Below are 12,174 nucleotides of genomic sequence, written 5' to 3' on the forward strand. Positions count from 1 at the left end.
TCAAGGCAATGCGAAAGTAAAGAGCCGAAGCTGACTAGGTATTGGCAGAACCGCTGCTGCTTGACTTGATCATGCTTATTTATTATTTCACTTTACATGTCACTTGAGTAACATGAAAAAATGTAACAAGGAAGTGGTGCTGATGTAACATGATGCAGGCAGGCATCAAGATATTCAACTGCCTCCTAATGCCTCCTTGAAGAGTCTTGGTTTTGTGTGTGTGTGTTTGAAAATGCAGTATGTTTTTTGGGGGATAGGTTGTTCCAGGGAAGGAGGCCATCTCTAGGAAGGTTAAGCAGAGTTCCTGTAGAAGGCAAGTTTTTTAGTTGATAAAAGTGTCTATGAGGAACACATTTTTTAAAAAAGCATTTTTTTCCATCTCAGAATAACACTGAAGAGGAAGGGTTGGAATTATTCCAAGTTCTTGCACTATGCATTTTCATTTTAGTGTTTGCTGCTTGTAAATGATCAGCAAAGCTTGGTTTTAACTGCTCTTTTGAAAATATGATAAAGGACTGCATTTGTTGGATTAAAGAAAGCACACTCACACATCCAAAACTGCAGTCAGAAAGGTTGGACATGGCATGTCAGCTTTTATTAGTTGAAAGTAAAATCAAACTTCAGATCAGAATGAGACCAGTGTCTTATGTGGAAGATACTCTCTTCCCATCTTGGGCAACACTACAGTGCAAGAACAGATCTCTCTGCAAAACTGCTCACACTTTGAAAACAATCATGTGGCAGATGTAAAAGTGATTTAAAATGCCCCCCCAAAGACAGAAAATATTCTTCCCACCTAATGCAACAGAACAGCTTATCAGAATCAATGTGTGTCCTTCTCACAGGCAAGACACATTTAAAGCTCTTAAGAGCCTTGAGGTAGCATCTTTATGCAAAATTAAAATCACCTTTTGGACCAGGCTGGAAAGCATCCACAGCAATCCACATGGTTTTAAGCTTTAGCTAGGCTCAGTAAAGATGTGTCATGCTCCTGCCAGTTTAGGGACTATGTTTTCTTTTTCCTGGAAGATCAAGGTCCAGCATAGCCCTGCAGCCTGCTCAAGGAGAACCCACAGAAAAGGCCTCTTCAAAGGAAACATGTGCTTAGAACAAACAGAAAACATTCGCCTTATATACACAGTATTTTACAACAAAAAAAATAACTGGAGTGGAAAAGGCCAGAAAAGTCCAACTAATTTTACAAAGACATTTCAAGAAAAAAAAAGTTGACAAAATGGATGTCAGGGTTGTTGTTTTTCCCTCCTCAAAGCTGCACTTTCTTGTCGATTTGTTTTAGATTATTTTTTTTTCATTTTAATACATTGTGAAAATCTGTGCTGTGACATCAATAGACATATCTTAAGAATAGGACACTATAAGCTCTTCCCAGAAACCTCAAAAAAGATATGTAAGTTAAAAAAGACAGTCTCATAAGACACCACTCTGGTTAGCCACTTTGCTGCTGAGTTCTCTTATTAAAGCTAGACATCCCCAATTACCCTACGTGAATGAATGCTAGATTTGCCCTGGGGAAAGAATATTACACAACATTTTGAAATGATGTGCAACATGAGAAGTTAATGAAGCCAAGATAAAGGAGGGGGTACAGGGATGGAAATGAATTATTCATAGATGATCTTGCTGAAATCCAGCTGGATTTGCAAAATGAAAGGGAAATCCACAAAGGAAGGAACAGATGTTTACATGATTGCTCTAGCTTTCATTCCAAATACTGAACAACAAATCATTTTAAGTTATACATTATAAATAATTTCTACTCTGACAGGTCCCAATGGCTCTTTTAAAAAATAATTTCTTTAATGCGACAATCTATGTGACCAAAAGTTGAACTTGTATTAAAATCAGCTGATGACAAAAGTATATATTCTAACTAGGCCTAAAGATGGAAGTCTCAAACAATACTCACAGTAATGTCAGTGACCTATTATCATAATGAAGTGATTCATATGACCAGCTGGTCAGTCACAAACACACATAGATAAAAAGATTTTGCACCAATTGAAAAGATAAACCCAGTTTAGGATTGTGCAAATCAGCCCTTCAATTTGTTTGCTTTCAAAATAATATAGGGTTTTCGTTTAAAACAGAACATGTATAAATTAGTACTAATTCATCCTATTCACTTCAATTTGAAAATGGCTTTGAATATATCCTCAGTTCACTTTTCCTGGATCATTTCTTACCAAAGTAGAGTCCTCTTCAAAATATCCCAACCCCAGCAAGTGTTGCTGAAGATTAATTAGGTGGGAGAGATACCCCAATTGTATAACCTGTTAAATTACATCACAAAAGACATGAAAGAACTGGAGCGAGAAATGGAAGAGAATGCCTTTGTAGCCAAAATGGTGGTTCTAGAACACATCTGTTGGGTTCAGCTGTGACTTGGCCAAACCTTGAGAGAATTTTTTTAAAAATTACTTGCTACTTATACAAGAATAAAGGCTGTACCACTTACCTTTTCTCACCAATCCTTTTTATGAGATCCAGAGTCAAGTAATAGTTTGCCCCAAACTGAGAAAGATACATTTAAAATTTGGTGTAAAATCTTTACATAAACAAAGCATTTTTCTTGGATTTTCAAATTGTAGCTAAGTTTAAATTGATATATTGGGGGGGGGGGGGGGAGACAAATAAAATACTATGGCCAGGGCTTCAGTAACTTTTTCAATGGCAATGATTATATTTTCAAGTGCTATCTCCTGATTCAACAACATATAAAACACTTAAGTCTTAAATTAATAACACAGAATAGAAATTGTAAAAAGGGGGTAACAAGCTCCAGGCTAAAAGGCAACCTATGAATTGGATTTATAGCATTGCCAATGGGAATTCAGAATGGCTGAATTATGTATAAATTTTGATGGCACAATTACTAAATTTTGATTTGTTCTATAAGCTGAAAACCCACAATGAATGAACATTTATTCCTAAAACACATATAAGTTTAGAAACACTGATAATGGAATTGGCATCTGATGCAATTTCATACAGGATCAGTAGCTTCTTCCCTAATTATTTCTGGTGCTACATTTAAATTATTTTATGGTAATTTCTTACATGGTTAATTCTTGGGTAAAACTTAAGATGTTACTACTTCTCAGTAATTATATGTAAACTGACAGCTGATTCAAGCAAGATCTTAGAGAAATGCAGCTAAATGAATCTGCATTCAAAAAAGTGCCTCCAATACAATGTTAATTGCCCAGAGGTGAGGTTATTTTCTATTGTAGCTTTAAAAAAATCATTTTTGAAGTAAAATGCTGTTAATTTTCAACAGGGACTTAGCAACTAGGTATTGTAGTTGGAAAGTGTATACCCAATTGTTATATAACATTGTAAAATATTACAGTATAATGGACCCCATTAGTACATAAATATTTTTTAAGTTACAAAAAACCCCAACCCTTTTTTCTTTTTAAAAAAGCATTAAAACAGATTTTGCCAATGGCAATGCCATGCAAAATCTAGAAGTACCAAGAATTTCCATAAGAATTTCCAAGAATTTCCTGTTTCCCAGCAGGCCAAAAATCAGTCTAATTTAGAAAACAGTGCGCAACTTTTGTGGCCCCTGAACCTCATGACCTAGGATTCAAATTCACTGGAGCCTTGAAACTCTGCTTAAGACATCTCACAATACAACATTTTACTTCACTGTCCATTATTTATCAACCAGGTACCTTTGGAACCCTTTAGCTTTAAACAGCCACACTCCCATTTCCAGAAAAGAACAAGACTCAGAACTGGTTAACCTGCTGTTTCTACAAATGTCCCATCTCTTTTTGACATTCAAATCCAAATGTATCATTATTAAAATCAGATTTTGATCGTGTGAGGACAAGAAAAAGCTGTCAAGAAGAAGGTAATGTAAAGAAGGGGGCAGTTTCCAAGTGTAGGAACAGCCACCAACCATCCAGATCTCTGATTTCAAAGTTTGTTCTTCCTTTTTTTTTTTTTTTTATAAACAAGAACAACAAATAGACTGCTCCATTTCTTTAGTATCAGGCACTTGAATTGTTGGGAGAAACATGCCATTCTGAACCAAGCAATGTGGAAAGAGGATTAAGAGACTCAGCAGTAGGCTAGGTCTAATAACAAAATTTCAGCAGCAAAGCGGAGGCCTGGAGTGAGCCCTGAACCCTCCAGCTATGCTGAGACCTGCATAAGTTTCTAAAAAAAAAAAAAAAAGCCCAAGAAGACACCAACAGCCACTGTCCCGTAGTGTCCTTTTTTCATTTGAGTGGTGCTGCGCTGTTACTAATAGGAGACTTTTCTATGTCTTGAACTGAGAAGGCATGGAGGCACTCTGCTGCACCTAATTGCCTGGATTGATCAGGTCCATGCTTGAACCAAACAAAGCCACCAGCTGCTCTTCATAATGGGTTATATTCCTCTTCATAATGTCCATGCACGGCCCAAGTAACCGCTCAAATGCTTGCACATCCATAACTGCACAGAAATACAGAGAAATGTGAACAGAAATTTTTACATTAGTTCCAAGGAGGTTGTCAATCAAGCTCTTTTTAAAAAGCAATGAAATAAATTACCCAGAAAAGCGGGGGGGAGGAGAATGAGAATCCTTGGAAAATTAATACATAATTTTATTTAAAGATCCCCAACTCCAATTGCAATTAGAGCAATCACAAAATAGTCCCAGAAGTAAGAATTCCCAAGGAGAGACAAAAGAATCTTGCAAATATTATATTAAATGCTTCCCTTCACTATCTTTGAAGTAGATAGTATTAGAACAGGTCAAACTCAAGGCCTGCAAACTGCCCCCACCCCATCCTGTTTTGGCCAGCTGGCTGCTACAGGAGGGTGTCTGTCCGTCTCCTCCCTGCCCTGCCTTGCAGAGAACAACTACAATGCTAATCCGGCCCTCCAAGAAATCCAGTTTGATACCCCTGTATTATAAGATCTGCAAAGTCCAAACTTATAGAAAGGGCGCTGGTACTTACCTGATACACCCGTTCTCTGTGAACTGTGAAGAGCATCCAGTGATGGGAAGGTGCTTCAGTCCCTTCTAGGAAGGCTGGGCTTAAACTTGAGGACACTCCTCCTCCTCCTCGAGACTCCTCCTTAGCGTCCCCAGTTTTGCGAAGCCAAGGTATTGATACCCTATATGCTTAAGCCTATGTAATAACCCTGGCCGGAACAGACCCCCTACCAGACGGAATAAAAAGGTGGGGCTGGATGCTCTTCATAGCTCACAAAGAATGGACTTATGGGGTAAGTACCAACGCCCTTTCTCCCATGAGCTGTTCAGAGCATCCAGTGATGGGACATACCAAAGTTTGGCACTGTCCTAAGGGAGGGACTCCGTCTGGGTTGCAGACCTTACTGTCTCTGAAATAACTTGCTGCAAAACTCGCCTACCAAATGAAACCTCAGCAGAAGCAAATACGTCAATTTTATAATTTCTAATAAATGGAGATGGAGAAGCCCAGGTTGCAGCTCGGCAAATCTCCTCTATTGTAGCTTGGGTCGCCCATGCTGCTGTGGTGGCTGCACTCCTGGTGGAGTGAATGGTAATGCCTTGGGGCACTGGAATCGAGTGAGAGTTATATGACTTAGCGATGGTGGCCTTTAGCCATCTACCTATGGTAGAGGGTGAAACCTTGCGCCTCAGGGTGTTAGACTGAAAGGACATGAAGAGGGCTTCTGTCTTTCTGGAAGGCGCAATGCACTGTATGTAGATGCGTAAGGCCCTTATGTCCAAGCGGTGCCATTGGTGTTCAAGCCTGTGTGATGAACGTGAGATAAAATTTGGGAGCACCAGTTCTTGAGCTCTATGGAATGCCGAATTAACTTTTGGAATGAAGGAGGGATCTGGTCTGAGAACCACTCTATCCGAATGGAAAATGCAGAGATCTTTGCGCACCAATAATGCAGCTAGTTCGGAGATTCTTCGGGCAGATGTAATTGCTATCAGGAAAACTACTTTGTAGGTTAGAAATTGAATCATCGTGGTCCTTAGTGGCTCGAAGGGAGCCACTAAGGACCAATAGTACCTTATTTAAGTCCCAAGTTGGATAATAGTGCACTACGGGGGGCCTCAAGTTCTTGGCACCGTGCAGAAAACTGCGAATGCGAGGGTGATGAGATATGGAGGTAAGATCATTGCAAGATATGACCGAAGCCAGGGCCGCCACCTGTCTCCGCAGAGTATTGTGTGATAACCCTTTGTTTAGGCCCTCCTGTAAAAATTCTAATAACTGTGCTACTGATGGGGAAGTGGGGTCGATCTGAACCCTCTGACACCAACAGCAGAAGCTACACCAGGTGGCCTCATAGATTTGGTTCGTTGAAGGACATCGAGCCAACTGAATAGTGTGAATAACTTGAGTAGAAAGGTGTTCATCTCTCAGACATCGCTGTTCAACTTCCATACGGCTAAGTTTAGCCATTGGGGGTCCAGGTGTAGCACTGGGCCTTGAGACAGCAATATGACCAATGATGGGATCCTTCACTGTGGTACTGTCGAGAGGTCCTTCAGGTCCGCGAACCATGCTCGCCTTGGCCAATAAGGAACCACTAATAGCAGGTCCGCTTTTTCTTCCAGCAACTTCTGAATCAATTTGGGGATCACGGGGAAGGGAGGAAAGGCGTATAGCAATCCGGTGGGCCAGTGACATCTGAGGGCATTCAAGTCCTCCGCTCCCTGCAATGGGTAACGAGAAATGAATCGGGGAAGCTGTGCATTGAGTGGGGAGGCAAACAGGTCGACTACCAGTTGGCACAACCTCCGAGTAGCGTCCAGAAAGATCTTGGGGTCCAGACGCCACTCTGATTGGTCTAACGTGGCTCTGCTGAGCCAATCCGCTTGTACATTCGTTACTCCAGATATATGCTCCGCCTTTAGAGAGAGAAGATGGATTTTGGCCCACAGGAATAGTCTTTCTGCTTCCCTCATTAGTAGATTGGAATGAGTGCCCCCTTGTTTGTTGATATGGGCCTTTGTAGTTATGTTGTCTGTTAAGACGAGCACGTATTTGCAATGGAGATGTGGGAGGAATTGTTGGAGTGCCAAGTATACCGCTCTCAGTTCTAGCCAGTTGATATTGTGTGCCTTCTCTGAATCTGTCCAAAGGCCTTGCGCTATATGTGATTGGAAGTGCCCCCCCCCATCCCACTAGACTGGCGTCTGTTGTAACAATCGACCTGTGTGGATCCTTGAAAGGGCATCCCTTATTGATTTCGAGTTGTGTCCTCCATCGTAGAGACCTGAGAATGGTTGATGGAACTTTTACGCGAGTCCTGGTATCGTCTCTCCCGGCGCGTTGGTATGGCAGCAGGAACCATTGCAGGGTTCTTGCATGGAACTGGGCCCAAGGGATAATAGAAATAGAAGAAATCATTTTTCCAAGAAATTGAGAAAGGAGACATAGTTGTACTTTCCTAAGAGTTCTGATCTGTTCAGCCAAATCTCTAATGCTTTCTTGTCTGTCAGGGGAGAGGAAAACTTTGCCTTCCAGGGTGTCAATGATGGAGCCAAAGTGAATGAGTCTAGTAGAGGGTGTTAAATGACTTTTTGACCAATTGATTGAGAACCCATGTTGTTGTAGGGTTACAAGTGTAGTTTGAGTGTTCGAATTTGCTTGATTGATGGAAGATGCCAGAATAAGAATGTCATCCAAGTAGCACTGAAGTCGGATGGCCCAACTCTGAGTGATGCTGCCAAGGCAGCCAAGACCTTTGCAAAAGTTCTGGGAGCAGAAGCTACGCCAAATGGGAGAGCAATATATTCGTAATGGACGTTGTTGTAACAGAAACAAAGGAATTTGAAATGTGAGGGCCTAATTGGGATATGTAAGTAAGCTTCCGTGAGGTCTATGGAGGTAATAGTTTTTTCCGATGCCGAGTAAGATGGATTGGAGAGTGGTCATTTTAAATTTTTGGTAAACTAAATATTGGTTTAGATGTTTTAAGTCCAGGATTGCCCTCCATTCCCCCGAACTTTTAGGGACCACAAAGAGGTGTGAATAAAAACCAAGAGCTTTTTAATTAGAAGGGACGGGTTTTATGGCCTAGTAGATGTGCTATGGCTGTGTCCATGAGAAACCTTTTTTCTGCGTCCCTGGAAATTGGGGACTTCATAAAAAAAATCCGGGCAGGTGGAGGTGAACTCCAGTGCCAGACCAAATCGTACTGTGTTCCTGACCCATGCATCAGTGGTAGAGGAGTCCCATTGGTTGGCAAACATTTTCAGGCGACCGCCAATGGGAATCTCATTGTGGTCGTTACTTGGATCTGCGGAAGGGCCTAGATCCTGTTCCTTGAAATTGTCTCCTAGGATGGAGTCCTAGTTCTATCTGTCTGTTGTCTGAATCCAGGCTGTCTTTGAAATCTTGGACAGTAGGGTTGGTAGAAGGGGCGAAAGGAACCCCTATGAAAGGGCTGTGGTGATCTGGACTCTGATCGATGAAAAAGAGAGGGAAGCATTTTCTTTTTGGTTCTGGTTTCAATTAGGAGGGATTCAAGTGCACTGTCAAATAGTTTGTTCTCTGAGATGGGAGCTGAGGCAAGCCGCCACTTGTGCTTGATGTCTGCCTGCCAATGCTTGAACCAAAGTAACCTTCTAGCCACAATTTGGGAAGCAATGGCCCTAGAGGAAAATTTAACTACATTGAAGGTAGCGTCTGCTGAAAACTCTGCAGCGGCGATTAATTGATGTGCCCTAATGTTTGAGGCTGGAATGGTATCCCTCAGGTGGCAGAGCCATCTGAGAGATGATCTGGTGAAAAAGGAGGCGGCTGTGGCTGCTCTGATGGCCCATGCATCTGAGATGTGTGCCCTGCGGAGGGCTAGTTCCGCCCTCTTTTCCTCAGGCTTGAGAGCCTCTTCAGCTTCACTTGGGATGGCTGAGGAAGATGCAAGCACAATGATAAGCTCGTCCAGTTCCGGAGTGTGTAGAAATTTAGAGAACTCGGGTGCCAAATTATAGTATTTTTTATCATGTCCTGTGGGAGTGGGATATGAGACTGCTGCAGCCCATTGTTTTTGCACTAAATTGGAAAACATGTGTGGCACAGGGATAACCTCTGCCTCAGTGACTGGTTGAGAGAATATGAGATCCTCTGCTTCCCCTGGAGTATTTGGTGGGGGAGGGGTACCCGTATTATCCAGCCGTGTGGTGTTCTTGGCCTTAAACAGCAGGGATTTAAATAATTGTGGGTGGAATAATCCTGTAAATACGGGGAGGTCAGGTGAGAGGCCTTCATCATCAGACATCCCTCTTTCTAGCAGATCCATCCCTGACAATACCTGATCAACGGTGTGTACCGACCCCTCCTCCATTTGATCCATTGGATCCCCTTGATCTCCCATATCCTGTGTGTACAGAGGGTCTCTGACAGTGGGCAATGATAATTCTGCGGGGGGGGGTACCTGATGAAGATGTGGATCCGTGATGCCCAGAGATCGTTCGGAAAGAGATCCGCAAACCGAAGGTGATGGTGTTCGTCCTGACTGAATAGCCTGTTGGACGCCTGCTGATCTGCCCTTCTGGATAGCTAGCTCCATCCATGCCCTCATGTTGGCAGGGATTTCCTCTGGAAATTCCTCCTCTTGTCTAAGGCCAGCTGCAGTTGGCGTGAATGTTGCCTCTGGGGCCCTCCTTGGTGAGAGAATGTTAGAAAGAGCCTCCTGGGGAGGTTGTATCGATATGCTGCTCCTTCTGGATAAATCCAGAGGGGCGGTTGGAGGGTTCTGGGCCTGTGAGGTAGAGGGTATGATGAGTGGTAAAGAGGTGGGCTGTGCAGTTGCTCGTGTACATTTTTCCACCTGCCTTTCTAATGCCTGATGGCGTCTGCGTGCATCTTTTTCTGCTGCCTTAGAGGTCTTTTTGGGCTCTGTGGACTTATCTCTATTTTTAGCAGTTAGTCTAGAACTGGAGTTGTAGTTGCTGGCCATGGTAATGCCTTTGATAGATTAGCAATGTAAAGAGGCTATGAAATTAGGTGGCTGGAACACCTAGGGGCCTGCTTCCTTAAGGGGCAGGGGATCCTGGAATAAATAGTTCCCTGATGCCTTTAGCAAATGTTGTCTCCTTGTTCTGTTTTGCTTTGTTATCTATCTATCTATCTATCTATCTATCTATCTATCTATCTATCTATCTATCTATCTATCTATCTATCTATCTATCTACATACACACACACACACACACACACACATATTTTAATAACTTATAGATTTGTAGAATTTATGTCAATCAAGTCAATTTTTGAATAAAGTACTTGTAATATCAAATATGGAGACCAGAACACCCCCCCTCCAGACCCGGCACAGAGGTCTGTAACTGATAATTAGATCAGTTTAGCTGCACTTATTGCCTGTGGAATCCAGCAGTTCAAGTCCTCTATCATCCAGTGGACTGGTGGTAGGGACCCCCCTTCCCAGGTCCCCAAGAAGGGAAACCTTGTTGGGTAACTTGCCTCACAGACAGTAACAATTACTCAGCAAATTTAACCACGCGGCCTTTAAAAGGGCGGCCACCTCGTGGCAGAATGAAAACGAAAGTAGCTATCACCGCCTGGCCTGCTGAAAGCAAAACCGCTCAGCGGGAAGGTGCAGGGGCTAATTCCCTGTCCTGAGGTGTTGTGCGGGGAAAGCCTCGTAATAAAAGGAAAAAAGGTTGTACTGTTTAAATTGGGGCTTCGAGCCTCGATAAAAGGAAAAAAGGCTGTACTTTTAAATTGAAGCTTCAAACCTAGAAGGGACAGAGCATTTACTCAGCCAGGTGGGAGATCAGAGAGATAAGCCTCCTTGTTTAGAAGTTTAAGGCAGCATCTCTGAAAGAGGTTTTTAGCCTCAGGGAAGATTGGCAAGATAAGCCTCCGCGTTTATGCTGGAAAGTAAAAAAAAAAACCGAGCGAAATGACTTTTGGAGGTTCCCAGGGGTGGTGGGGGTAGTTGGTGACAGAAACTATGGTTTTACCTGACCTGAGAAATAAATCAGCTAAATCGCCAGTGTTCTGTTCCAACCAGGAAAACAATAACACAACCTGTCTGAAGAAAGGCTGAGCTAAAACTGAGGAGGCTAAGGAGGAGTCTCATGGAGGAGGAGGAGTGTCCTCAAGTTTAAGCCCAGCTTTCCTAGAAGGGAATGAAGCACCTTCCCATCACTGGATGCTCTGAACAGCTCATGGGAGAATATGTCATTTGGGGGTATTTAATTATAACACTGGATACTTTGAAATTTGGCTCGGTAAGGGAGAAGTTGCAACTTCTCACTTCCTTGTAACATTCCTAGAAACTTAAGTAATAATGGAAACTCCATACAGTACCTTATTAATCAAGAGATCATAATATGCTAATATGCTTTGAAATATAAAGTGCTAATAGTGGAAGAAAAGATTTCTTAAAAATTCATGCCAATTTTCTAACAACCAAGTACCATACAGTATACATTCAAGGAATTCCTGAAACTGTGACCGATTTGTATCAAAAGTAAAGAAGCTATTTGAAACAAATGATGGATCCAAACAGACAAGTATGGAAAGCAGCACCAACTGAATCCAGCTCTCACAGTAATTATCACAAAGGAAAACAGAGTTCTTACCTAAACATTTGACTACTCCAACAGCATAGGCAGAGGCTGCTCTTGGTTTGTTAGTAACAAGTGCAAGCTCTCCAAAATACTGTCCTTTTTCACATCGAGCAATCTCTACCTCTTGGTTTGCATCTTTTACCGTGACGGTCTACAACAAAAATTCAAGACACAGAATTATTTTCTTGACAAATTGTTACGACAAATATTTCACCTTCCGCATAATCCTGAAATTAGCTGAGATTGTCCTGTTCTCAGTTCCATATCTGTCAGATGTCACATTAAAGCTTGGATCAATTAAATTCTTTGGGGTTATGATCCCTTTATTGCAAAGCACTCTCTGCAAATAAAGTTATCCAGGAATGTGTCCCCATATTAGTAAATTAATATGATCTAGTCCTGACTTCTTGACATGTAATCTGTTCATACAATATTTCTTTTGCCAAGCCAAGAAATGATGCTAATAGTACACTTCTTAAAAGTCAAACGTTTATCAGTAAAAATTCATTTGCAAAGGCAATTTCATTAATGAAAAATGTAAGTGACCTTTCTAACTTAGTGTCCATTAGATGTGTTAGGAACGCTACCCAAAAATTCACAATAAAT

The 12,174-nt window shown here is 41.9% G+C and overlaps 1 protein-coding gene across 1 annotated transcript in view; it reads right to left on the reverse strand.

The window, feature by feature from the left end:
• Positions 1 to 559: 559 nt before the first annotated feature.
• Positions 560 to 12,174, reverse strand: part of PRKAR2A (protein kinase cAMP-dependent type II regulatory subunit alpha) — an 88,664-nt gene continuing 77,049 nt past the window's right edge. The window contains exons 10-11 of the mRNA XM_026682660.2: positions 11,581 to 11,719; positions 560 to 4,467 (exon numbers count right to left, since the gene is read on the reverse strand). Coding sequence (XP_026538445.1) covers positions 4,334 to 4,467; positions 11,581 to 11,719 — 273 coding nt within the window. The 3' untranslated portion in view covers positions 560 to 4,333. The remainder of the gene's footprint in view (positions 4,468 to 11,580; positions 11,720 to 12,174) is intronic.

This window comes from Notechis scutatus, chromosome 2 (assembly GCF_049901735.1).
Source record: "Notechis scutatus isolate UNSWTSFEM ecotype Mainland chromosome 2, rNotScu1.2, whole genome shotgun sequence".
NCBI classification, from domain to species: Eukaryota; Metazoa; Chordata; class Lepidosauria; order Squamata; family Elapidae; genus Notechis; species Notechis scutatus.